General features: G+C 34.6%; 3 protein-coding genes across 13 annotated transcripts in view; 2 read left to right on the top strand and 1 right to left on the bottom strand.

Moving 5' to 3' along the window:
• Positions 1–405: 405 nt before the first annotated feature.
• Positions 406–27,357, bottom strand: LOC141447266 (lopap-like). 5 transcript variants are annotated; one of them, XM_074114642.1, is made up of 12 exons: positions 27,250–27,351; positions 25,606–25,768; positions 24,837–24,972; positions 21,634–21,710; positions 17,037–17,133; positions 16,024–16,109; positions 14,219–14,348; positions 13,058–13,188; positions 12,619–12,710; positions 12,083–12,187; positions 11,645–11,786; positions 409–657 (listed from the first exon to the last, which is right to left on the bottom strand). In XM_074114642.1, the coding sequence occupies exons 6-12, from the start codon at positions 16,038–16,040 to the stop codon at positions 648–650; spliced, it is 627 nt and encodes a 208-aa protein (XP_073970743.1). In that variant the 5' UTR covers positions 16,041–16,109; positions 17,037–17,133; positions 21,634–21,710; positions 24,837–24,972; positions 25,606–25,768; positions 27,250–27,351; the 3' UTR covers positions 409–647. The 5 variants fall into 5 exon arrangements, with proteins under 5 accessions (XP_073970747.1, XP_073970748.1, XP_073970743.1 ...); XM_074114645.1 differs by lacking the exon at positions 25,606–25,768 and having other exon boundaries at positions 27,250–27,357; XM_074114643.1 differs by lacking the exons at positions 25,606–25,768; positions 27,250–27,351 and adding an exon at positions 25,334–25,479.
• LOC141447265 (cytochrome P450 4C1-like) lies at positions 1,146–11,568 on the top strand. Of its 2 annotated transcripts, XM_074114640.1 has the most exons (9): positions 1,146–1,575; positions 1,656–1,844; positions 7,879–7,948; positions 8,038–8,164; positions 8,490–8,529; positions 9,513–9,619; positions 9,716–9,950; positions 10,180–10,362; positions 10,499–11,568. In XM_074114640.1, the coding sequence occupies exons 2-9, from the start codon at positions 1,763–1,765 to the stop codon at positions 10,660–10,662; spliced, it is 1,008 nt and encodes a 335-aa protein (XP_073970741.1). In that variant the 5' UTR covers positions 1,146–1,575; positions 1,656–1,762; the 3' UTR covers positions 10,663–11,568. The 2 variants fall into 2 exon arrangements, with proteins under 2 accessions (XP_073970741.1, XP_073970742.1); XM_074114641.1 differs by lacking the exons at positions 1,146–1,575; positions 1,656–1,844 and adding an exon at positions 7,510–7,644.
• ETHR (ecdysis triggering hormone receptor) overlaps positions 26,047–27,434 on the top strand; it is a 351,487-nt gene continuing 350,099 nt past the window's right edge. For 5 of the 6 annotated variants that reach the window (XR_012454239.1, XR_012454240.1, XR_012454238.1 and 2 more), the window contains exons 1-2: positions 26,047–26,070; positions 27,252–27,367. The gene's annotated coding sequence lies outside the window, so the exon portion shown is untranslated. The remainder of the gene's footprint in view (positions 26,071–27,251; positions 27,368–27,434) is intronic. The other variant, XM_074114637.1, reaches the window with a different exon arrangement.

The raw sequence follows: 27,434 nt of genomic DNA on the forward strand, positions 1-27,434 counted from the left end.
CAAAAAATAAAAATTAGTGAATAAGTGAGCAGTAACTGAGAAGTTTGATTCTAATTCCATTATTACAAAAACATTTGCATGCAAAAATAAAATTCCACTACATCGTTGCTTTAAATTTTAAATCATCAGTACTACATTCATTAAAATGTTTATTACAGAAATTTGGAAAGTTGAAGAAAATTTATTTAAAACTTATGGATTCAGAAAAGAGGGAATCATGAAAGTTTGGATAGGAAATCAATTGGGAATGGTAATTTACGACGGTGACTACGCAGAGGTCTGTTATTCATAGATTTAAAAATTTGTCACTTTGATTTCTAAATTAGATTTGTTAGTATTTGTAAATATTTATTTATTTAAGTGAAGTGAACACTCAAATGAAGTGAATTTGAAGTTAATTAAACAAAAAATAATCCGATAACAATTTCTGCTTAAACGTTCACCAAAATTTAAATTTAAAAATATGTTTTCTGAAAATAATGTATATTAATGAGGAATCTTTGAAATTGGTTGGTTAGTTGCATTGAATTCTCACGTTGGAGATCCTTGTTTCAAATTCAGGTTCCTGCCCTTAGATTTTTCTCTTCCTAGAAACCACTGACTGTCCGGAGCAAAGTGTTTCGGGTATGCTCCAGCTGACAATGTCTTCAGATGCGCCTTAAATTAAAAAAAAACAACATTAAAATCTTTAAAGATTTCTAAAAAAGGAAAGTTATTTCTAGTTTCTTTTACTTAATAAACTTAAAAATGTCAAATCAATGATTGAATTTGACACAGTTTAACAAAAATACTTTTACGATTGAAGTTCGAATCTTGACCTTGCTCTTTTTTTTGTATTGTTACCACTTTTTGTTATCTAAACCTTTATTTTTGTGAGTTTATTAATTTTATTTTAAAGGTCAAATAGGATATGAGCTTTAAAAACTATCGGAAAATTTAAATATGTTTTTTTTTGTGTTTTCCTTATTATTAATGCTTGGTTTAAAAACTCCTCTGTTTTTTATTATTTTGTAATAATCAATGCCAAAAATGGAACTTATACGTATAAGTATCTTCAGCTAAGCAGATAACACTGTTCTTGGAATTGATTCGGAAGTAAAGTGTACTTCATCAAAGGTAGTGCTAGAAGTAGGTAAAATAAAGAGTTTTATTGGCTAAGCTCAGATCTGCACAACAGCTGACCTCTCAATGAAAACAGTTGGGAAATTTGCCGAAAGTGACAAACGATTATTTGCAGTCCCATCTTTTCAGAATAGTTGTCTCTTAATTGCCCGTTATGATTCAATGGAAAAAGTGGACAATGAGCATCTCAAGATTGCCCTCAAAGTAGATGTGGATAGAGAGAATTAAATATTGGACATACTTCTATAATAATAATAATTTAAAAAAAAAATCATGTTAATACCATAACAAAATGGTTATTTTGTGGTGCAAAGTTTGAAAACCATCTTACCTACTTTAATTGGAACGTATTACCCTTGTTTTAGACCGTACTGAAGAATTCATCATGTCTAGGAAAAGATCACACATATGATGATTTTAAAGCTATTACCGAGGGAATCATTGTCGCTAGCGGTATGCAAAAGTGCTATATTTTAAGCAAATGATACTATTTTAATTTAATTTTTAATTTTTTTTTAAATTATTATTTTCAGGTACAAAATGGAAATTATTGAGAAAACCTTTAAACAAATTATTCAACAAGAAAGCATTGGAAGAAAGCTATGATGTTTTTGATAAATATGGCGAGAATTTGTGTAATATGTTAGCTAGAAAAGCCGAGGAAGGGAAACCAATAGATATAAAACATTATATCAGTTTGTATTCGCTTGATTGTATTTTAAGTAAGTTTCAACAATCTATTTACATAAAAGAAATTTTCCACCGGGTTTATTAGAAAAACCATTTTCTAACAACAGTTTTCCGAAAGTGGCTGCTTTCCATTTGGTTAATAGCCCTATCTCAGTCGTGTGTGTTTTTCCATTAACCGAAAACTTGCAATTCCAGAATAATTCACGTATCCAGTACAGAATACATCAATATTTTTGGTCGTTTTAACTGTCCTACCAACCTCTAGAGTAGGGAATCGTTTTGTGCGTTTGTCTTATAATTACACAGGTCTACAAAATGAAACTTTTTGAGAGCTGTTTTACTTCTGAAAAGTGATTGTATACAATTGAGTACAGCCATTTTCAAAAATAGCCCCCCTTTTCTCCTATCACATCAGGTTTTTTTACAAATCGAGAATGAAAAATTCAATGTTAATTGCAAAAAATACACATTTCTTTTCAAATGTTGATACAGTTTTGATTAAAATGCTGGTTGTATTACTTGGAAATGCGCAATGTTGATTCACTAGAATGTTATTTAATCAATAATAACGTTTTCGTTTGCCTTCCAGTGATCTTTTCTTGGAAATTCTCTTATGACCTGCTGCAGAGTTTTCTCTTTGAAGCATCCAGCAGTAACCTGCTATCAGTGATATACTCCATCGTCCTTGGTACCGTCGTTCCATCTCCCGGATGTCCTGATGGAAGCGTTCGCCTTGTTCCTCGCTCACCGCCCCCAGATTCTCAGGAAATACATCCAAATGCGAAAATAGAAAATGCACCTTAAGACTCATGTTGCATCCGAGAATTCTGAATTTCTCAAGCATTGTGGCTACTAATTTTGCGCAGTTAGGATCATTGGTGTTTCCTAAAAACTTCTTGGTTACATCTATAAAGGCTTGCGAGGCTCCTCAGGTCAACTTCGTTAAAATATTAAAAATAAAAGATAGTGTGAAGTATGCAATAACGCTACTAAGACTAAAAAATTAAGACTATGACTAAAAAAAATGGTATGTGATACAAGTAAACGGGTGTCATACTTGGTATCAGGACCTGCATATTACTTCAAAATGACTCAAAAACTCAAAACAGCAAAATCACTGTAGACCTGTTGTTCGGTCGTGACCGAGACCATTCGGCCAGTTTGGCTAGCGTCCGTCTCTCGCGATTCAGCCTCGCGCCCGCGCGCGTACTAATGTACACATCCGCCTTAATTTCCTTCTTTCTACATATTTCTTATCGCTCATTATTATGTTATTATTTTACATCTTTTTTATCCTCTCAAACTTTCTATATTAACTTGTTGTTTCCGCTTCTATTTCCTTTATTTGTTTTTCTATATTCTAAACCCTTTGCCCCACTACTTCCTTTGAACCATGTGGTCACCTTTCTAGTCTGTGCAGTTCCCTGCTAGTCCTCGCTTAAGACGCTTCTCTGCTCACGCTTTAGCAACTCTTAACGCATCTCAACCCGCTTCACTTCCGCTGACACCTAACAGTACGCATCATCCGCATCTGAACGCCTCTCCAGAATATCGCTTCACGCATATTCCACCGCTTATAGTGCACTTATTGCACTATTCCCCCTTTACTCTTCCGCTTACCTCATTTCCACTTCCGCTACGCTTCTCTGAGCCTGAGCCCAAATATTGCCTCCCTTTCTCAAAGCTCAACACACACACACTCACACATTTACATAAACATATATACACGCTTCCGCTCCACAGCTTCCTTTCCTCTCATCGCTTCTCAGGCAGCTTATCAACATACCTCACGCATATCGCTCCTTGCAAAGGGTAAGTACCTTCCCCTTTTTCTTTTATTTCTCTTTATTTTTCTATTCTTCTTTGTCTACTATTATTTCGTACAGCGCCCACTTGGGCACCTTAGCATTTGGGTGTAGGCGGCCACGCGCGCCTACATTTTGGTCCTCCGGGCCGGATATACGCACATATACAGTTATACAGTCCACTTCTTCCGCATCGCTTAATAAAACTCACTATGGCGCCAAAAAACGGGAAAGGCACTGCAGGTGCATTATCGCTTGTTGCCTTCACTCGTTTAATCAGCGACACAAATTTGGCTTTCAATCGCCATCTTGAGGCCTTCCTCCAGCGAAGGAAGGACTCTGAGCTAACCTCATGCTTCATCGCGTTACGGCGCGTTCTTATTGATGCTGACATCGCTACCTTCCTGAGGCGGGCTGGAGAATATCTCAATGCCGACTCACTCCCTGATGGTCTTACGGACGATGTGTTGTTGAGCGAGGTTCAGCGGGTGCGAGAGCTGTACCACCATCTTGCTGAAAAACTACAGGCAGCCTGCCTCGCCTTCTCTTCCCCCATTTCACATTTCCCGGACGATCGCGCTCCTCAGATTCTGCTGCCAAAAGGGGGAAAGGGCACAGCAAGTTCCTTATCCTCTTTCGCATTTATCACCATGCTCATTAACGCAAAGAATGCGTTAAATTACCATTTTGAACTCTTTCTTGGACGAAGAAAGGGCGTTCCTTCCATTGCAACGCTTACCGAACTTGTCGAGACCGACTTCGCAACCTTCCGAGAGCGAGTTGAGCCGTATCTGGATGCGAACCGGCCTCCTGAGGGCCTCTCGGAATGGCATTTGATAGACGGGTTCCAGCAGGTGCAAAATTTACACCTCGAAATTATCGATATCTTTGCGAAGGCTAATTCTGCTTCCTTGGTCACTACGCGGCCATCCACGCCTGCCAGCTCTCCACCGTCGGCAACCCCTGCTTCAACAGCCTCTCCCACGCCTCGCCTTGCTGCATCACTCCCTCCTGCGCTTCCAGCGCACCTGCAGCCTTCAGGTCTTCTCAAGGTCTCTGATGAGGCCGTAGGCATCCCTGCTGCTAGCCCCGGTTCTCCGCGCTCACCTGTTCGCCCCGCTGCCGAGAAGTCACACTCCTCATCTCCTTCACCTCACATTAGTGACGTTGAGAACCCGTCTCCTCCGCCTTATATTACCAGAGTAAAGTGCGCTTCTCCTCCGCTTCACATCACTGGAACTGAGAACGCTTCTCCTTCGCCTCCTATCAGTAGGGCTGAGTGCTCTTCTATGCCTCATATTCCTGAGGCTGAGGATGTCTCTCCTTCGCTCCCCTTATTTGAGGAGCTGCCCCCCGCATCTCCTCCGTCTTATAGTAGCGGAGTTGAGTGCACTTCTCCTTCACTGTACAACAGTGAAGTTGAATGCTTATCTCCTCCGCCTCATCACACTGAGGCTGAGGGCGCTTCTCCCCCGCAATCACCTTTATTTCCCACTTCGGAGGAGCCGCCTATTACGTCTCCTGCATCTCTTGCGCCTCTTACCGCTCAGGCAGAGGACGCCTTTCCTCCGCAATCAACTTTACTCACTGCCTCTAAGGAGTCACGCCCCGCACCTGTTCCATCTCGCATTAGCGGAGCTGAGTGTGCCTCTCCACACAGTGAGGCTGTGCGCCCACCTCCTCCACTCCATGTCATCCGGGCAGAATGCCCTCCGCCATGCTGCACGGTAAACGCAGAACCTGTCTCAGGTTCTGTGTGTACATCCACCGCAGATGATCCAATTGATAGCGCCTTGCACAGTCTTACCCCGCCTCATCTTCAGGAATGCACCCTGGGGTCGAGCGGACCTGCTAGGCTTTCTGAGCCTCTAGACAATGGGCCTAGACGCCCCGCATCACCTGATTCAACCGCAATGTGTATGTATCAGGAAGCTAAACCACCAGTCAAGGTGGCTCTAGTGACCACTGCTCCTGTGGACAATATTATTTCCCAGTTCTCTTCATTGCTCCACCGCCAACGCATTACTGCGTATTGTTTACGCTTCGGGTTCAACTGCAGGAACCCCACCACGCCTCGCCATGGTGAGCTATCATCCTTGGAGCTACAAAACGCCTTAAGTCATATCATCCGGGTCATACATGAAGAGTATCCTGCTAAGAAATTACTAGAGGTTCATACTCCTTTCTCTCCGCCTTGCTTAGATCTGCAATTAAACCGCTCCTCGAACTCCAAGGATCCGTTGCGCGTACGTGGACCTCTTACTGATGCACCACTACCCTGCGCGTTTCTCTATTCTATGCGAATGCCCGGGAATCAGTATCGCCCCCGGCTCATTCTTGATGCTACGCTGCACCGTCTGCTTCCCACTGGTGCCTTAGCCCCCAATGCTTTCGTCCACTGCCACTGCGCCATACCGGATGGGCGCAGAGGTAGCTGGCGCTGCCTTAACAACTGCAGCCAGTGCTGCCCCGCCACGCTTCACTCCATCACTCCCCCTATGGGTGCCCTCTCGCCTAAGCACATCCTTGCTGTTATGGCCTGCAGGGTGGCCGGTGTCAACCTCACCGGCCCCTTCGCCAGGTTTATCGCGCAATTGCGCAGTGACACATTACCCAAGGGGCATCCAGGATCTTTTCACAGCTTCACCACCTTCGCAGGTTCGCTGAGCAAGAAGGCCTCCGCGCTGTTCACCTCCCCTGTCACCGCTGCCTCTCAACGCTTTGTTGCCCCACGTAGCTTACCCTTCACGATGTGTTCCGATATCAAAACTAATTTCGTGTACGCACAAAACTCACTGCGCGAGCTGGGAAATCACCTCCATCATCCGCAACTTACTTTAACCATGAGGTGCACTCCCTCTGCCACAGTGAATGGCGGGCGGGTATATCCCTCGCAAGTCTGCAGTGTGGGCGACATGAAAGAGGCTCCATCTCAGTCCACGAAGCAACACCTCACGCACGCTATCAGTGATCTCCGCTTCTCATGTGAGAGATTGTTAAACATGGTGTTCAGGGTCGAGACCATCCGTAACTCCCCACCGCTAAGCGCTCCATCCTCGGATCGAGCCGCTTCTAAACCCAAGACTCCAGGACCACACTGGTTGCCTTCTCTAACTGCATCTCAAGGACGAGCCCCCTCTACGGTCCATCCCGATCGCATCCGCCAGGAGAATCTCCGTAACCTTATCCCGCAGGCCTTCGGGAACCTTCCCCCGCTTCCGCAGTGGTTCAAACAGCCACGTACTACCGCCAACCGCTTCAGGGGTCACCCGCCGCATCTAGGCCAGACTCCGCTCCTCGCTCATGTCAAATTCACTGAAGCCAAGCCTTCAGGGCGGGCGGGATGTTCGGTCGTGACCGAGACCATTCGGCCAGTTTGGCTAGCGTCCGTCTCTCGCGATTCAGCCTCGCGCCCGCGCGCGTACTAATGTACACATCCGCCTTAATTTCCTTCTTTCTACATATTTCTTATCGCTCATTATTATGTTATTATTTTACACCTTTTTTATCCTCTCAAACTTTCTATATTAACTTGTTGTTTCCGCTTCTATTTCCTTTATTTGTTTTTCTATATTCTAAACCCTTTGCCCCACTACTTCCTTTGAACCATGTGGTCACCTTTCTAGTCTGTGCAGTTCCCTGCTAGTCCTCGCTTAAGACGCTTCTCTGCTCACGCTTTAGCAACTCTTAACGCATCTCAACCCGCTTCACTTCCGCTGACACCTAACAGTACGCATCATCCGCATCTGAACGCCTCTCCAGAATATCGCTTCACGCATATTCCACCGCTTATAGTGCACTTATTGCACTATTCCCCCTTTACTCTTCCGCTTACCTCATTTCCACTTCCGCTACGCTTCTCTGAGCCTGAGCCCAAATATTGCCTCCCTTTCTCAAAGCTCAACACACACACACTCACACATTTACATAAACATATATACACGCTTCCGCTCCACAGCTTCCTTTCCTCTCATCGCTTCTCAGGCAGCTTATCAACATACCTCACGCATATCGCTCCTTGCAAAGGGTAAGTACCTTCCCCTTTTTCTTTTATTTCTCTTTATTTTTCTATTCTTCTTTGTCTACTATTATTTCGTACAGCGCCCACTTGGGCACCTTAGCATTTGGGTGTAGGCGGCCACGCGCGCCTACACCTGTGTTATCTATTAAATATGATTGCTTCACTATATTTCATTTTTAGTACAAAAAATATTATTTTAATGACTCGAATGAATAAAACAGTATAATTTGTTCTTTATAGAAACTCATCTACTTTTTACTTCAAATGAACTTGTAACTAATAATTTTGACTTCATGAACAAGATTGATATGTAAGATTTTTTTTTTATTAATAAATTATAAATGCTTTTTTTTTTTAAATTATTTATATTATTGATTGTTCTTATTTGTTTGTATATAGTTGTATGGATGACATCATGGGTACAACACTTCGACCAACTCGATGGATAAAGTGCATATTTGACAGAACCCAGGAAGGAATTGCAGTGAAAAAGCACTCTTACGATATTCGAGGGCCATTGAGAGAAGTTAGCATATCAAGATCTTTATTATCTTTATTTATTGTATATACATATATATTCCAGAGTCATATTAAAAATTATTTTTACTTTCAAATGTATCACTAACGAGGTAAAAATTACCCGGAGTTATACATAAGACAATGAAAGACGACTAAGATTTTCTAAAATGTCTATAATAATAATTCTAAACAATTACAGAAAAAGTTTGTTTACAACTTACCATAAACTAATATTTACTAACAATCATTAAATTATTAAAAGATCTCTTAAAATTTTATTAAACAAAATAAAATATTTTCTAATTTCCACACCTTGTTTTTACAATTTGTAGATAATTCAGTGGCACAAGAAAATGGGAACTATTGTCTCAGGTAAGATTGATTTTAAGATAATTTACTGAATTTGTATATTGTGCAAGTAAATGAATCTATGGTGTTAAATTATTTAAGAACAATTTTAAACTTTTTTTTTTTAAATTCTTTTAAATAGTAATAGATAATTATAGTATTATTCGCCAAAGACAAGCGAGAAAAAGTAACACGCTTTTCTTTCACAAACTGCTTCCAGTTTTAACTGTTTCTTTATTTTTATTGAAAATTTAATTTTCTCAACTCTCTTTAGATAGCCTAAAGCTGCCAATAAAAAAAATGAAATAAAATATGAATTAAAAATTATAATTTGTACCAAGTTTAAACCAAGAAAACAAAAACCCATCGCTTGTTATTGTAACAAACATCTGCTGGAATAAGTCCAATCCAACAAGCTTGCTCAGCCTTTTTAAATAAAAAATCTACGAGAAAAATGGAACTCTCTTAAGTGCTTGGTATCCTGATACTTCATTGTAGAATTCATTGATTTTCCTCCAAGTGGATCGATAGAAGGAAGTAGCGGGGAGAAAGAAATATTGACCAAGTTATTGTATTCTAATGATCCCCACTTTACCCCTTCTTTTTTGCCTTCCCGGCAACCTTGAGATGCTTTCATTGAGGAAATAGTGTTTGTTTGTTTTTTAGATTGGTCAGTCTTTACCTGTAAGATGCCTTCAAGTAATCGCTTTTACTCTCTTGGCATTCCCAGGAACTGCTATCATCCCCAAGAAGCATCTTTGCCAATCTTGCCTGGGAACTGCTTTTCATATCTATTGAATGATGATTTCCACTCCAAGCCTTTGCTCTTATCTCTGAGAGCCTTATAAACTACATCATATCTTGTCTCTCACGTGCCTCTTTAATTTTTATGCCCTTTCACAATTAGGCTTCTGTTCTAATTTTAGGCTTTACAAATTAACGGGACCATTAAAACTGGCTCAGAAATATTAGTTACTAAATTAATTAAAATTATTATTAAATTTCAGAACAAGAAGAAAATAAATCTTATGTTGATATATTAGTCAAAGTTGGTAAATATTTTAATATGGATTTAGATGGATTGTCACATTTGGGCACTGACTTCATAATTGCGGTACATATTAATTATCTGATTACAGTCGTATAACCTTCTTATTTGTTTATTTTAAATTATCTAATTTATTATTATAAATACAAATTACTGTTCTAGGGTACAGATACAACTTCTGTAATTCTGTCAGGATGTTTATTCTGTTTGGCCTCATACCCTGAATATCAGGAAGAGGTCTACAAAGAACAAGTGGAAATTATGGGTAATAGTTTGGATGCACCTAGCAAGAGTCAATTAGCAGAAATGCATTATCTGGATAGAGTTATTAATGAAGCGCTCAGAATATGGGCACCAATTGGTATACACAGATTGGCTGAAGAAGATATCAAACTTGGTGATTATTGGTTTAATTTCAGTTCGTAAATTTCTTTAATTTATCTATCAGCGAATTTGAATTCAAGTGGTTGATTTTTTTCTTAAAAAAAGTTTCAATCTTTTCAAGCTTCGCATTTTCTTCAATTTTCAGCGAATATTAAAAAGTGATTTTAAAATAATAAATTTAGAGATCACTCAGACAGTTTTTAAGATTTAAAATAAAACAATTTGTTCTTTTTGCTTTTCAGATGATAAATACACAATTCCCAAAGGAACAGCAATAGATATATCACTTTATATGATGAATAGAAATTCCAAATATTATGAAAAACCTTTTGACTTTTACCCAGACCATTTTCTTCCAGATAAAATAGCAGCCAGACCAAAATCTTCTTTTTGTGTCTTTAGTACAGGAGTAAGAGGTTGTCCAGGTAATTGAATAAATCATTTTTATTAGTTAATTGGAAATATGACCTACCATTGCCCAAAGTATTAGACCCAAGGGCAACAGTATCTTATTATTCTATAAGACTAACTAATTCCTTATTTTTTTTTTTATTTTACCAGGAAAATATTATGGTCTGCTATCGATGAAAATGACCGTATCCAGAGTAATTAGAAGATTTCGTTTATCAACGAAAACACACTTTTTGAATTTGGAGTATGTGCACAAGCTTATGTTAGAACCACTTGATGGATTTATAATAGAACTTGAAAAAAGAAAAAGTTAAGTGATAAATTAAGTTATATATATTTTTTTTGCTGTTAAAATTCTTTGTAAGTTTATTTTTAAATAATAATGCATTTTATTTTCATTTTATTTTTTTACCCACCTGTCATGCTTTCTTGCAGTAAAATTGGTGCTAATGTTTGTTTGATGTAAAGCAATTATAAATTAGTAACTTAAACTTGTCCAAATGATAAGTTAGAAAAATATAGAGGCTTGACAACTGTGGGTTGAAGTAAGAAAATGTAAAATCAAATAAATTTGCATCATATTTTACATTGCTTGTATTACGAATTAATTTCTTTTCTCATTTTTATAATGTAGATTACCTTTTTTTTTAAATATGTTCTTTAATAATTTCGTACAGAGTCGTACAGGTGTAGAAAGACAGCTCCACATTCTTTTTTTATTTTTATTTTTATAAATGATAATTGTTAATGAGAGGATTGTTTTAGATTCCTATCAAAAAAAATTTCTTAATGAATCTTGAGATTTTAATTTTAATAAAATTAACCCCTTAACGTGCACGCTAAATTGGCCAAACTGTGCACAATCGAGATAATTCGAGCGGCGTTGTACTTTATGCTGCTATAATTTTTCACACTCGAATATAATCGAGAATTGAAAATAATGTGAAAGCAAAGAAAAACAATCGTTTTATTGATATTTATCATTTACATGGGATTGCAAGCTATAACACTTACTTAATCGTATAAAATATAGCGTTTTTTTCAAAAATACTGTGCATTAAGGGGTTAATTCCAATGATAGTTATACATTTATGTGATTGCAATCGCGATACAGAGTTAAAATAAAAACCTTAAGAGCCGTATAAATCTCATTAGTAACATCTATAAGTGACAATAAATTAACGTTTTACCACAATAAGAGTTCAAATTAATTTATATGGGGTTTTCTATTTAAAACTTTCCAGTTTCCAAAAAGGTTTAACAAAATTTAAAAAAAAATGTTAACATAATATTTACAAAGTTGGTTCATCAACTGGACAAGTCATATGTTCATAACGAGCGAACTTAGCCGGGTCAAGTCCTGATAATTTCAATATTCTATCAACTGATCCATCGTTACTAGCATCGCCACGCTTTCTGGTGAATGTCCAAGCCATTTCTGCAAAAATAAATAAAAAAAGAATTTATTAATGATACAAGAAATAATGTCATTGCCATTGTCATATTTATGGTCAAACAGTCAATGTCATTTAAAGAAATATTGACAATTAAATTGGATAAAACACCTAAAATTTCCAATACTTTCATGACCTTGTAAACAGGTTGGGCACTAATTGGTTTCATAATCTACAATCGACTCATAATTCTTTATTTTTTTTTTAACATTCAACCATTGTTAGAGCGGTAAATACTTTAGTTAAAGCTATAATTTGCTGTTTAAAAAGTTTGACTCACCATCGTTGAGGCTACTAGATCCTGGCACAGGTCGACATGAGTAAAATATGGCATAATTCTCGTAGTCAGTGTCAACTACATAAATTGGGAATTCTTGTATCAGAACTGTAAAGAAAAATCTTATTATTACTAGGTTTTGTTAGGTTTGGAAATAATTAAAAAAGACCGTTAAGCGTTTTCCGTTTCATTTAAAAATATAGTGTTTTTTTGATTATGCACTATAAATAATTGGATTTCTAGGTTTAGTATTAATTTCTGGCACTCCAGTATTTATAAAGATACAAATTAGAAGATTAACATAAATATATATGACGTGATTGAAATGGTTAAGGTATTTGTAAGGGCATTTTTTTATACCACTCGGTGAGCCACAATAGATCCACTGGGTCGCGGTGGCGTAGGCTTTTATGGCCACCTTACTAGAACCTATACCAATCGGTACAATAAGACTTATAGTAGACTTTTATACTTTAGAGAAACAAGGAAATCTTTTTAAGAAAAAACTGCATTTAACCACAATAGATTATAAAACTTACTGGGATCATAGGTAAGTACAATTGAAAATCTAGCTGTCTTAGCTTCAACAAGATTTGCTTCACCTATGACAGAAGTATATTTGTTCAACGCTCTGAAACATATAAAAACAGATTTATTAAAATGGGGTAAATATTGTTGCTGAAAATTTAAAAAGCTGTTCAACATAACCTTCCCAGTGTTTATTCGTTAAGTCCTGGTATAAATAATTACAAATTACAAATGTACCCATTTAGTGTGGATTAAAGTTTTAAAAGTATAGGACAACGTTTCTGTGTGAATTGAATTTAGTGCATTAAACTTAAATCAATGAAAATTGCCAACAGGAAGACCAAAATTGTGATTTTTGTGGTAAAAGAAATTGCGGTTGGGGTATACATGACTTTTTGCTATCAAAATGGAAGAAATAAAAAATAAATAAGTATGAATGAATTCACTTACGAATCATAATGATACATCAGAATTTCAACGCTGTCTCTAACGATTCTGGCTTTCATGCCACTGCAATTTCCATCTTCTTGTGTAATATCACTCTCAAAACTACTTCTTTCATACCATGTTCCAGTAAAGAACTGAAATTTATTGATAATGAGATCTAATATTTAAAACAAGGCTCAAAATAATTTAGCATTTCTAAATACTTGCTTATATTCGATAAAAGTAAACTTGCCACAGTAAAAAAAAAATCAAAAATTTTCGGAATTGAGTTTACATCAACTGAATGATGATTACTTTATTCCAGGATTTCTGGGTACTTTGCTTAATGGTTTATGATTGTTTTAATGATGAAAATGGATATTAGCAGCATTCAACTTGTACAAGCACAATATCGCATCAAAAAGGTTAAAAATTACCAATTCGAAGTGGAACTCCACAGAAAACTTTTCAAGTCTTTTTAAATTTTTCCAAAATTAATAAATTTAATTATACTAAATTTTTTATGCATTGGATGCAATTCAATTTTCAAAGATATTAGCCATGAAGAGAATTATTTGAAAAACAAGAAAAACAAAAAATTATTATTTACTTAAGAAGTTTGAGCTGCGCTGGAGGTACTGCTGGGGTTGTCTCCGCTTCAGTTTGTTATTCAGGCGGAGGCAAGGACTGGCGCGTATAGACTAGCGAGAAATGGACAATGGAGGCGCATTAGCTCCTCTATTGGACATATGAATATTACAGACAAGGTCAACTCTTTGAGGGTCATAGACATGGTTGGAGACAGAGTCTGTCCTAAATACATTTTCGAGACTCCTTTTCAGGCGATCCTCAGATCAAGGACTGAATGGAGGGTAAACTGGATAGAACAGTGCCCATAAGGGAGCCATGTGGTTTACGTATGGCTCCAAGATGGCACCGAAGCTGGAGTGTACGGGGCTAAACCTGAGATACTCATTGAGAGTGCTCTTGGGAGATATGCCACCGTCTTTCAGGCCGAAGTCTTTGCTAAATCTGCGAATGAATCTTAGAAATAGGGAGGTTATGGATAGGAACCACAATACGCCTCTTGTGGCTGCGGTACCGTGGGGCATAGGTCCCGTCCCGCCCTTTAAAATCTATTAAAAAAAAAAAAATCTAAGAAGTTTGATATTTTTAAATATTTACCTTTTCTGGGTCGAACTTTTGCATAGCTATTGACTCCGGTAGACATGGTCCTTGTTTGAAAGGAATGATTGGATGTGTGCCCACATTTTTTGCCGCGCAAGTATAAGCTAGGGTTGCTAGTGTTAGTACCCTGTAACAATTTAGATTTTTTTGGGTTTTTTTTTTTTTAGAGAAAATATCTCTTATGATTTTCAACAAAACATGAGTTTTTTTATATTTAAACTTAGTTCGTTTTTTTTTTTTCTTAAATTTCAAAGCTGCCTTTGTATAGCTGAATAAGGCAATATTTTCTATTTTTCGAAAATATTTTGGGTACGCTCAGTCTATTTAGAAATTATCCAGAACAAAAACCCACCTATTTCGTTAAACCCATTACTACATTACATTGAATATTAACGGCAACTAAAGATAAGCAAAAACTGTAGAATACTGTTTGTATTTATTTATTTTTTTGATGACTGATTCATTAATCACCAAAGATATGAAAGTTATCGCCAATTTCAGTCATAAATGACTGAAATTTTTTTAATAATCTTTCTTTCCCTTTAGGAAAAACAGTATTTTATACATGCACGTGTGATGAATGTCTCGAGATGTTTCTTTTGTGACTTTTTACATTAATTAATTTATATAAATAATGAAAGAATGGTAATTTTGACAAATATTGAATTTACTTTTAAATTTATCATTTTGATAAACAAAAAATCAATTAAACTTTATCAGTATCTAAAATGTGTCATATCTTTTTTGATCACAAGAGCTCTTGGCGTGTTCATTTTTTTTGTGCAGCTGCTAATCGCTTTAAAAAAAATATTTAGGACATCTCCAATTTTTTAAAATTGTTTTCATCTGAAGTATTATTTTTGAGGTCTCTTGAATTTGAACAAAAATTTTTTTGTGAAAGGTACTTGAGTGTTGTTAGGAGTGGTATTGGTACGTGGAGAAGCACTAATCCCCACGCTGTCCAAAACGGCACTGGTTATTAGAGAAACAACAATGAAAAAGGGTTTAATCCATGATAGAAGCCAAATTGGGACAATCATCTTGAGGAAGAGTACCACCTAAGCTATGTATATCTTCAATTTCAATGCGCTGAACTCTGCAGATGTACACATCAACTATTTGATGGATAACGTGCAGTGATTGCAAAATGATCTGCCTCGAGTTTTTATTTAATGATTTTTATTAAATTTAAATTGTTAACGCCCTGTAATGAGAATGAATTTTGCAAAGTATCTTCAAAAAACTACATAAAACTCAAATTTCATTTTGCAAATCGATTAAAGTAATCTCCTATTGGCCAGGCCATCAAATTAGGTAGGTAACATAATTTAAACCTATTTTCCCAAATATTTTTATGCCAATCTTTAATGTTACTTTATTTTTTAGTTTTCAAGAAAATAATACAAAAATTTGCTTCTAATTTCGGTCACATGTACGACTATCACTTTTTATATGATACATTTTTCAATTTACAATTAACTTTTTAGGGAGTTTTCCCCTGTTGGATTGAATCTTTCGAGTTGTATCAAATGTAATGGAAATAATTCCAAATTCAAATTTACGTATTGTGATTAGTTATTACTAGAAATACAAATTTTAAAGTCTCAGATTGACTAAAAATAAATAAATCTTTCATAATTCCATGGCAGTGGCACAGCATTGCAATAACCAATAATGCAACGAGCTATCCAGATTCACAATGCCAATCATGAATTCCACGGATTGTTCCTTATAAAATAATCATTCCTCCGCTTTGGGTTAGAATGTAAACAGTTTGTAAAAAATAAATAAATCTTACTTACAATTTAGCCATTGCCATGGCAGAGATACTTCGAAGCTATCTAACGATATAATAACACACCTTCTCTTGTTTGTAATCCAATTTATACTAATCAAATCAAGAGCATTTTATTACAGTCAAATCATATATTTATTTTTGTTTGACTTTGAATCATCAGATCACCAGATTTTTACATTTAATTAAGTTGTAACACTTTATAATTAAAAAAAAACAAGCATTAATTAATTATTATCAAAAAAATCTTGAACTTTGAAGCCACGGATTCCATTTTACTTGTTGGCTGATCATTTTTTGATTAAAACATGATCTAATTAAAAACAAAAATCAACTTTATCTACTTTGTATAAAAATAAAATTAGTCAGTAAATGAACCTCTTGTAGCTGTAATTTTGCCAATTAGGTAAAATTTTGGAAAATAAAAGGCACCCAGAGATTAAAAATTTCAACGCTTTTGGGTTGTAGTCTTTGTTAACAAGTCATAGGTTACAAAGGAGTTAGTGGCAGCAAGGGTCAGGTTATATTACGCAGGTCTCTTTGCAAAGAATACAATGGGGGAAAAAAAGAAACCAATTCTAGAGAATCGACGGACACAAAAGCGATGAGGGTCGCCAATTTCCAGAGATGGGGAATTGGCGAGTTCATTGGGATTCTATTTCTGCTACTTCCCTAGGGGACGTTTTAAGAAACTCCACTTCAATAAGTGATTTCTATGAAGTCACGTATCAAATATATAAGTTCCAAAAAAAGAAAAAAAGTAGAGCTATGAATCTGTTCCTTTAAGGAATCCTATTGGTCAAATTAAAAGATCAATAATCTTTAACCTAGAAAATGCTTACTTAAAGTGATTCATTCTTATTCAAAATTTTACAGTTGTTTAATGTTAAATTTATTTACTTATTTTAGGCGCATTAACTGCTTAAACAATTTGCGCCCTATTAAACTTATTATAAACGTGAACTGAACTTTGTCCAGACTTTTTTAATTACTAAATAGTAATACTGTTTAAATTATTACCTGTTGAGAGTAGCGCAGCTCTGTAAATTATTGATATCCTCAGCTCAAATGCCGTTTATAACTTATTTTTTGGCAACTAGTTCGAGATTAGTACATTCTAAGAAAAACAGTGCTAAATTTGAGCAATCAATTATGTTTAAAGGAAACCTACATTACAATAGAGTATGCCCACCAAATGTTAATGGATGGATCAGAGAATCATGGAAGATATGAAGCTGGAATGGTAACGTAAAGGCGTAGTCCTAAACAAGTTTCCAATAAAATCTGTCAGGAATATTTATTTGTTTTCAGATTAAAGGATAGCCTTACTATGGTACCACTATAGTACTAAACTGAGGACTTCTCCAGATCAAACACTTTGTTGGAGCCCTACGACGAGAAGGTTATTCTATCTCTTTATGACGTAGGTTATGAGAGGGATATCATCCTGACAAGAATATAGAAGCATAGCCTTTCATGGAGCCGTACTTTTCTGGGCGGAAACCAGTGGAAAGCCGAGGAAAGCCTTTCTGGACTAAGACAGAAAGTAAAGGTACAGCCTAAGGACTTGCCTTAAGAGTTTACGCGAGGCTGATCTACAATAAACTTATGCTTTAGCTTAAAACAAACATACAAGCTGGACCGATGTGGTATATCCGGACATCTCAGTCAACGTTTTATTACTGTTAAGCTACTGTTGCTTGCATTAAGAGACTGTCACCAAATCAGCTTATTGAAAATAGGTGAGAAGATGCAGCGAAGCTGAATTCGTATTCCACCGATAATAATACTAATTTTAATTTTCATAAAATGGCTGATATAAAATTTATTGTAAGCATCTTAAGAACAAATTCTAAGACTATTGCTTTAAGGTGATACTTCTTACATAATTTGTTTACATCTTGGAGAAAATATGCTAAATGTTGAAATATTTAGAAAAAGAGACCTTGAAGAGAAGGTTCTAAATGAAATGGGCGAAGGTTATGACCGAAGGTATAATAACAAATGAAGAATTTATTTAGTACTAAATCACATAACTAGTTCATATAATAAACAAGATATTATATTTGATACATATTCCGTATTTATACTTAATTCAAGGTGAAATAAAAAAGTAAGGGCAATGTTTGGGGCCTGTGAGGGTAAATATAGGGCAAGGGCTACTAATTCCCAAAGGAACTGTCTTTAATCAAGAAACTAATAAAATGACATCTGACAATTTAACCAACATCCTTGCCAATGTCACCAACCAATTGAAATGAGATTTTTACTACATATATTTTCGATGAAAAATGCTTTAAGATATAACTTTTAACAGCTCTAGAACTGATATTTACGATAGTTGCTGGAGAAGTTGTTTTGTTTTTAAATTTATTCTGTCGAAATTTTAATAAATACCGTTGTTGAAAGAAAGCTAAGAGATGTAGCCAAAAAACGCCTGCGAGAAAAATGACATTTCTATTATTTGAGAAGGAGAGCTCCAAAATCTGGGAAGCATACCCAGAGAACAAATATTTTTGTTAACATTTAATTCTATAATTAAAGTTTAATTTCAATTAATCTTGCAAGAATCACTAACAATGAAAAGTTTTCATTTATTTTACTATAAATTTACAACATGTATGTCATTTGGAATTCCAAGTACTTGTAGTAAGTAATTGTTGGAAAACAAACAATATTTTAAAATGATACTTTATGAAAAAGCTTTTCCATAACAATATAAAGTTTTTAAGAAATCGTTAGAGTCGTTTTCGAAAAAAAAAAAACCGACAAATTAGGGTAACTAATTGTAGAACCAAATTTATTGCAAAGATTAACGCTACACTTATGTGGGTAGAGACATGTTTCTAAATTAGTTGGTATAAGATTTGAGACTTTATACTCTAAACTAGTGTAACATGGTCGGGAAGGTCAACCATTTTGAGTAGACCACAAACTCACTACATTCAACTCCATTAATTAAAACTTGAGGATACAACTTTGTACTCAAACCTTAATAGCCGAAACTGTAGGGCCAATAAAGTGGAATCCTGTACAGACATTACGAGAAGAGGAGGTTCATGTAATGAAGCCATATGCATAAAGGTCTACTTTACTTATACTAGGGACATATACAATTACAATTAATTGATGTACGTTATACATTTGCTGAAATTATTTAAGATTCTTGTTTTAATATTTTGTTTTATAAAACTTTAATAACAATTTTTAATGAAAATTTATTGTAAACCATTAAAAGTTATTTCTCGTATAATATAATAACTTATAAAGTTTAGTTACTTTAATTTCGTCTCTCATTCAATTAAGAAATTCTAAATAAAGCTTAAAAAAAATCTTCTTTTATTTAAGGTTTTAAAAAAACAAAACAAAAGCAAATTAATCAAGCACCTTAAATAAATGTTTTTAAAGAAATCGAAAAAAAAAAATTGATGGGTTTTTTGTTTCAATTTAATAATAAGTAATAAGTTCAGAAATTATCAATAGCGTTTCAGTAAATTAATTGGAAACTAATTAACTAATTTAAATGATTAAAAATTAAAAAGAAGAAAAAAAAAGGCATATTACTTAACTAAAAATGTCCATACAGAGAAACTCATTAGTTCCATCTACAATTCATAGATAGCGCAGCGATGAAGAATCGACGTGTTTACTGGCCAAACAATTTAAACTGAGGTTAACCGTTTAAATAATTAATTAGATAATCCAAATTTTTTGAACCTATTGCTCACATTGATGATTAATTTTTACTTATAGATTATCACCCATCAATATTGGATGAGCTCTATTTATGCCTGACGAGTATGAGTTATTGATTGAGTATAAGAAATAAGTAAATGTGTTAATGCAAGGGAAAAACTATCTGATATAAGCACAATTATTATAAATTTATAAAAATGTTCACGATACTAAAAAAATTCAAGTAAAACTTTTTATAGACAATTTACGAGATTATGAGTATTTAATATGCACTCAAAATTCAGTTCGATTGGTAATAGGAGAAATTGTGGAAAACTTAATTTCTCGTTAATAAGTGATAAATCTGTACACTGAAAAATCTTAAGATAAACGATTAAAAACGTGGGAAGCAAGAGCCGATATTGGTGTAGTGAATTAGTAAGGGGAAAAATGTTGGATAGTAAATTTTGTTGCTTCGACCTGTCCATGACACCTAATTTAGCAGTTAGACGTTCAAGCCAAATCTTGTTGACAACAGACATATTTCTAGGACAACACCAACGATTTATCATATTTATTCATTATTGAGAATATTCTTTTAACCGGTATGAATGTTCCTGACAGGCTGGGAATGTATTCTATCAAACATATTTTATCAGTTCCGTGTTTAGCGTTCAGCAAAAATATTAGGATTTTTTTTTTAATTTTTTTACGAAATAATCAGGCCAAAATGAAGCAATGGCTGAGTCGCCGAGATGGTAACTTCAAAATCGGTAAATCCGATAGTGTTATTTAAGTGTGATGAGCAGTCTCATTAGACTATAAAATCAAAAAGCAACAAAAATCTATAAAATAGTAGGGGTCTAATGGAGATAAGAGTTTGAGACGTAGGACGTAGGACATTTGTAAAGGTGTAGTAGACGTGCGAATGAATGTGTCTTATCAGTGAATATGTTCTAACTCTTGCAATAAAGATTACTGTAGTGTGAGGTGGAGGCAGAGGAAACACGTTCTTAATGTTAGTACAGGATACTCGCAAAAAGGCAAGGAGCCCTGAGTGGTTATCCACTTCTCTCTGCAAAGAAATTTTAGAAGATATAAGATATGAAGATATGAAAAATTCAGGATAAAAATTATGTAGCTTATCAAGTACACCCCTCTATTGGACCGGGAAGGCTCTGCGGGACACTTCGTTGGCCCGGAGCCCTGTTTTGGGGTTCTGAAGTGTGTTAAGACTGCGACCATTAAACTTATGGGTGCAGAGTAGGTCTCCAGGAGTGGTGGCTTGCCACCACTGGGCAGAGACAGGCGAAGGAGTTTATTAAAGGCTATTCGCCGAGGCTGACTGCAGAATTAACCCGTCAAGGATGTGGGGCTATAAGGATGATTGTAGGACTATAAACTGGCCACTGCAGACTCAGAAAACACATGCATCGCATGGGCTTGGCAGATGATAGCCTTTGCAGGTTCTGGCAGGAAGAGGAGGAAACGGCACTGCAAAGTGTTGTGTCAGTGTGAGGGGCTTGTCTAGCTAAGGATGTTACTTCTCGGAGAGGAAAATCCAAGGCCTGTGAGCTTTACTGAAAAGTCTCTCTCCAGAATTAAGAGTCTGATTAAAAGGACAGGTCTAGAGGGTGAGCTTTAAAGTGAGGGGAGCCATAATAGATCCAAAGGGGTCGCTGTGGCGTAGGCCTTGAGGCCGCTCTAGTCTAATCTAATCTAAGTACACCCCTCAAGCTACTCCTATCACGCACAATAGGGAAAGCGAATGAGGTAGGAAAGAATAACTCCTTTTTTTTGTGCAACAGAATTGGCAGATCGCATTAATTCGAATTTATAATTCCAAAACACTTATCTGAAGCCGGGTGCCAAAACATCTTAGAAAGGTAATTAACTCTTTAGAACGGAGCAATCTATTCAAGTTAAATGTACCAAAATCTACCTGGTATTTGTTCTCCAATTTCTTCAGCTATTTAAATGAACCCTTGGCGTACTAGTCACGAATTGGCATCTCTAACACTGAAACAGAAAAAAGAAGAAGAAAAATCACCTTATTAGAATAAAAGGAAAGTTACAGTAGTAAATATGTTAGCAAAAAAAAAGTTGCATTAATATTAAAGTTTGCAAATTTGAATAAAGCTATTTTACATTTCATATTTACATGTGGAATATTTGTCTTACAAGTAACAAGATAGGGACTAGAGAAAGCAGAGCCAGCCGACAGATCAAGATACAGTGTACGGGCAGAGTGTGTACACATGTGAAAGATGACAATGTAGATAAAGCAAGGCACACTCTAGGGACACCAAGAGGAGGAGGGATATAGGCGATGGAGAAAACAAAAGAAGTCTGGAATAGCATTGCTTTATCCCTTCTTCATCATACCATCTGATTGAAAACTGCCAGAGTAAAGAATCACTTGGAGCTTAAGGTTTCTATTTGGTCTCATTTTACTGAGTATGAGAAGGAATCGTTTTAGAGCAGATTTTTCACAGGCCTGCGATGGAAAAATTGAAAAATTCCATCACGTAAGGTTTTTCCACAATTTCGGATTTTTTTTTATTCTGTAGGTGTTAGCCTATTGTAAAAGAATCATTCTATAAAACAATTATTTAAATGAATGATAAGTATTTTTAGTCGTTATGATGTAAGAAAGTAATACTCTGAATAAGGTATTGTGAATTATAATGATAAAGAAGTTAAAAGCAATGGTAAATTTATAACACAATCCCTTCTTCATACCATCTGATTGAAAACTGCAAGAGTAAAGAATCACTTGGGGCTTAAGCTTTCTACAACCTCTTTCTATAATACAACCTCTGTCACGTCAAGACATGTCTGATCGTGTTACTGCGCGTCTCCCTCCCACCATCAACATTTTATTTATTTGATGTACAAGTGTTCATTAAATTAAACTGCAATTGCTTCAAGAGGTTGTGTCATTGCGCCTGACTCTTTTTGCTATATTTGTGGTATCTTTACGGTTAAAAAACAACAAAGAAAATTTTGAATTTAAAATGGAGGAAGCAGAAAAAACAAGCATGGAAAGCCTTCATGGAAGTAGTTACTAAGTTTTAAAAAGATGAAGATTATAAACATATTGTAAAGAATATGTAAGAAAATTTTTGAAAATTTAGGCTGTGACATGAGTTTAAAGGGGCATTTTTTATATTCGCACCTTGATTACTTTCCTGCAAATCTTGGTGCAGTAAGTGAGGAGCAGGGGGAAAGATTCCACCAAGATATAAAAGAAATGGAGAGGAGATACCATGGAAGATGGAACGTAAGCATGATAGCTGACTTCTGTTGGATGATGTAAAGGGACGACCTGCTTCGAGACCACCGAAAGGAGCATGGAAATGATAAGGAAAAGATTCTACAAGGACTTTTAAAGAATTCAGTAGTATTTTACTGAGTATTTTCATTTTATTTAATTGCTTTTTAAAGAAATTTTACTTATCGTATCACTTGCAAATAAAATCTAATATTAAAAACTATTGCTTTTACACAATTTTGTTTTGTAAAATGCGAAGCGATTTTGTGAAAAATTCTTACGTGATGGTGGAAAATGGAGTTCATATTTGGATTTAGCACACAGAAATACATAAAAATCAAGTATCAAATTTAAAACAATTTTTAAAAAGTTAAAGAAAACGCAGGCCTGTGTTTTCAACTAGGAATTTTTATAGAATGATGCGTGCTTGTATGATTTATTTATTTTATTTATTTATTTACAAGACGGGCAATCACCCAGTTACAAAGAAATATAATTTAAAATAACATTTAATAATAACTCAATATATAATAATTATAGAATATACATACGTATATCATACATTTATACATATATATATCGTAGAATAGAAATAAAGATAAAATAGAAATAATATATACACATACTTTACTTAATAGATAAACAAAATACTTCAAAATATGTACTATAAAATATACTTTAAAAATAGAAACTTTACTCAATTAATAAATCTTTATATCACAAATAACCGGTAAGTTTTCCCTAGTACCAATCACCGCAAAATCAGTGTTGAATATATCAAAATCAGCGGGTAGATGATTAACTTGATCTTGATTGTGGTAGATATAACTATAATGCGGATAGTTTAAAACTGAAATTATGATTGGGCTGTCAAATTAGAACATGATCAGCCAATTGAAAATTCCCTACTTACGAATCGTAAGTGGAATCAATTTTTCAGATTTTACTTATTTATATTATCGATCAATTGATCAATCGATTAAAGTCACAGATTATTGTAGCAAACTGTTTAATTTCTTTCACCAACACCAAATCATTTTTTTTTTTTTTTTTACAGTCTCCTCAGCTAGCTGGTAGTCAAAGGAGTTAAAAAAAATTTCTAGGATAAATTAGAACATCACTGTCGTTCAAGGTCAAAAAGGGAAGAATTCCTCGGGTGACGGAAATAAGGAAGAAATAAGAGACCGTTTGGCAAAGGACCAAAACAGTCTGCTTTTACTTTGGGGAATTTGTGTTCTTTTTTTAAATCCAATATTTTATTTCTAAAAATCATCTGATATAAAAATAGCTATCCAACAGAGATACCTAACTTATGTAGACCAGAGAATATAGCATTTTTTTTTTTAAAGAGACATATTTTTATATTCGAAAGTATTTCTAATTTTATAGAAAAATGCAGAAATTCATGATAATTATGGGAACATTCTTACTAAATTTCACTGAATTTTTTTTTTTTGCAACCTTGATGTTGTTTAAAAGATAGATGTCACTTCTTCTTCGTGTTGCTTTCTCGTATCTCTAAAGAATTCGAAAATTCTAAATTCAGACTTAGCAAAACAGCATAATTTTCAGAGGAGCTCTCTTTCGTTTAGTAGATTTTAGAAAACAACATGGACCCAACTTGGGTTGGCATTTTAATGAGAATCTTATGGCAGAAGTGGCTAAATAATTTAATTTAATGGTTAAAGATAAAAAAAAATGCCAAGTAAAAATGATAATTAAACATATTGTTTTTACACTAGCCCTGAAGCTATGGAGATGACGTGCGTCTCCAAGATGACATGATAAGTAACTGCTTTGCTTGTAACACATATGTCCCCATAACATCGCCAATCTCCGGACAATAAATCTCATCAACACATTCAACATACCTCTGAGGTGCTCTCTTCAGATGACCTGCACTCTACCAACATGGGTCTCTCCTCTAAATGTCGAGCCTATTTCTCACCCAGCTCAGACTGCTTCTTTTTTTTTACCTGAACACAGGTACTGCACGCTCATAAATAACTAAAACATATATTACGGGCTTATAAAATATACATATAAAACTCACTTTAATAGAAAATTACCATACCTAATATACAACGTTTATAAAATACAAATAATTGAGGTACAAAAAAAAGTAAAAAATCCGTTGTAAGCTATAAAAAAAAAAATAATAAGATATTTAAAATTCAAATAAAGCACTGTCACAAAAATTGCAGTTTCTTATTTTTAGAATTGGTTAGTTCTATTTGTAGATACGAACGTTTTTTTAAAATAAATAAAATTTGCTTTAGACCGTTTTGCAATCACAATTTTATTTCATTTTAGATTCTCAACCAAATTAACCTCTACCGAAGAAAAACAAAAAATTCGAAAAATGTACCTTTTTTTGTTCAACAAAATTTCTGCTAATTCCAAATCCAGTTTTATGTCAAACTACTACATATTCATGTAAATTTTGATTGTGCAACTTTTAATGTAGAAATCACTCTATAAATCAGGGGGTTGTTCTGGGCTGAAAATATTATTTTTGTAAACCTATCAAAGCTTGACTGTAATGAAGTCTATCCAATAATCTTTTAAAATTGAAAAAAGTAGAATAATAACAATAACACTCAAAAAAAATTAAATTCTACATACCATACGATCATTTACCATTTGATGAATTCGAAGTTTATTTTGGCGGGAAACTGTTTTAGGGCCCATTTTTTTCTTCTAATAATTCAACTTCAAAATAGAAATGAGGAAGATTAAAGACTGTTATCATTAATAAAATTCTAATTGCCGAATTAATGACTGCATGTTCTTGCAGAAAAAACTACAAATAATTAATGAAAACATATTATTTTCAAATAAAATTTAGACTACATTAAGATACAATAAAGTAAATACTTTATTATGGTAACTATTTATAAACATTGAAATTAAAAAGAAGTTTAACTTAAAAATGATGACAAAAAATGCATTTTAATAAATAAAATTAATAATTTCTTTCTGGCATTATTTTTCATAAAATTAAATAATAAGTAAATGGAAATAAAATTTTTACAGTTGTGACGTCACGTAATCAATTCACTCAGTGCAATTCGTGAAGTGATGTGTGCAACTATGAAATTGAACGTAAGTAAAATTAAGTTAAATTTTAGATATCTTTACTGATTTAAATTTCAGTTTTTGAATTGTCATATGAATAGAAAATTATTTACAAATATTACTTTTCTTTGGCCATTAAGTTTTGTTGTAAGATGAGATAAAGTTCTGTAAGTTATTGGAAATTTATTTCTTATAATTCCAATATGGCGACAATGAAAGAAATCTTTGAAGATTATTAAAACTTACTATTATTACATCTTTTAATTGATTAATCCGACCTAAAACTGTAATTTTCTTATTATATGACTTTAATTTCAACTGGGTTAATGTTTATTGAGTTGGATTGGAATGAAAAATTGTTCTACATTGGGCTATATGGTTGGTTTAGCAATGGTTTTTAAAATTTTGATTCGGTGTGATCAAGTATTGTCTGTATCTAACGACAACCATTATTTATACAATAAAATTGCAAATAATTCATTTGATCTCTTGAGAGGTAAGAAATGACAAAATTCGGGATGTAAAAATTTAATCATTGCCTTATTTAGCAATTAGGAATAACAATAATTAGCTACATATCTAAATCAAGAATTAATTAACCTAAATTATTAGATGAATAAATTCCCAATCATTTCAAATTTAAACTTTAATTTTTTGTTTTCTTTAACATCCTCTGGCAGGTTGATTAGATAGAAGAAAATCAGAATATAATCGACGATTATTGGGTCCCAAAAATTCACCTTAAAGCAAATTGGTAACATCAAAATTCTAAAAGAGTTTTTTTTAGTTTTCAGTGATTATCTCGAAAACGGATCAATCTTTAAATCTCGTTTACCGCAAGTGAGCTGGTAGATCTGACTTTAAATTGAAATATTTGTCCAAAGAAATTCCATTGAGGGGGCCATTTTTTTTGTATACTTATTTAAGGCGCGTTAACGCCTGCGGTCAATGGTGGTGCCTGGAGCATTTTTCAGTGCACTGACGGGCTTCGGGTATTGTTCTCTCAATAAAGATATTCTGCCCATCAGCGGACTGTGGGCTTTAAGAAGCTCCTAGGAAGAGATCATCTAAGGACCAGCACCCGGGATCTCCCACAAGAGAATCCAAACGCTAATCACTTTGCTAATCTCTTCCCAACACTTATATATTTAATTTCATTTTTAGTAATCCCTAATTTTTTTTAAAAAAAAAGTACTCTCTACTTACAGGCGATTATCCAGTGCTTGGTGTTAGTGCAGTGTCCAGTGTGTGTAGTGCTATGGTGTGTTCTAGAATGTTCTCTTATTTCGTTTGCCGCCTTAACCCAACATTCTTGCAATCAAAGGTAAGAAAATAGTAATTAAAAATCACTAATTGCATGCTAAATAATATTTATAAGCTTTTCATTGCGG

Source organism: Rhodnius prolixus, unplaced genomic scaffold (assembly GCF_049639745.1).
Source record: "Rhodnius prolixus isolate KJV_2025 unplaced genomic scaffold, Rpr scaffold_7, whole genome shotgun sequence".
NCBI classification, from domain to species: Eukaryota; Metazoa; Arthropoda; class Insecta; order Hemiptera; family Reduviidae; genus Rhodnius; species Rhodnius prolixus.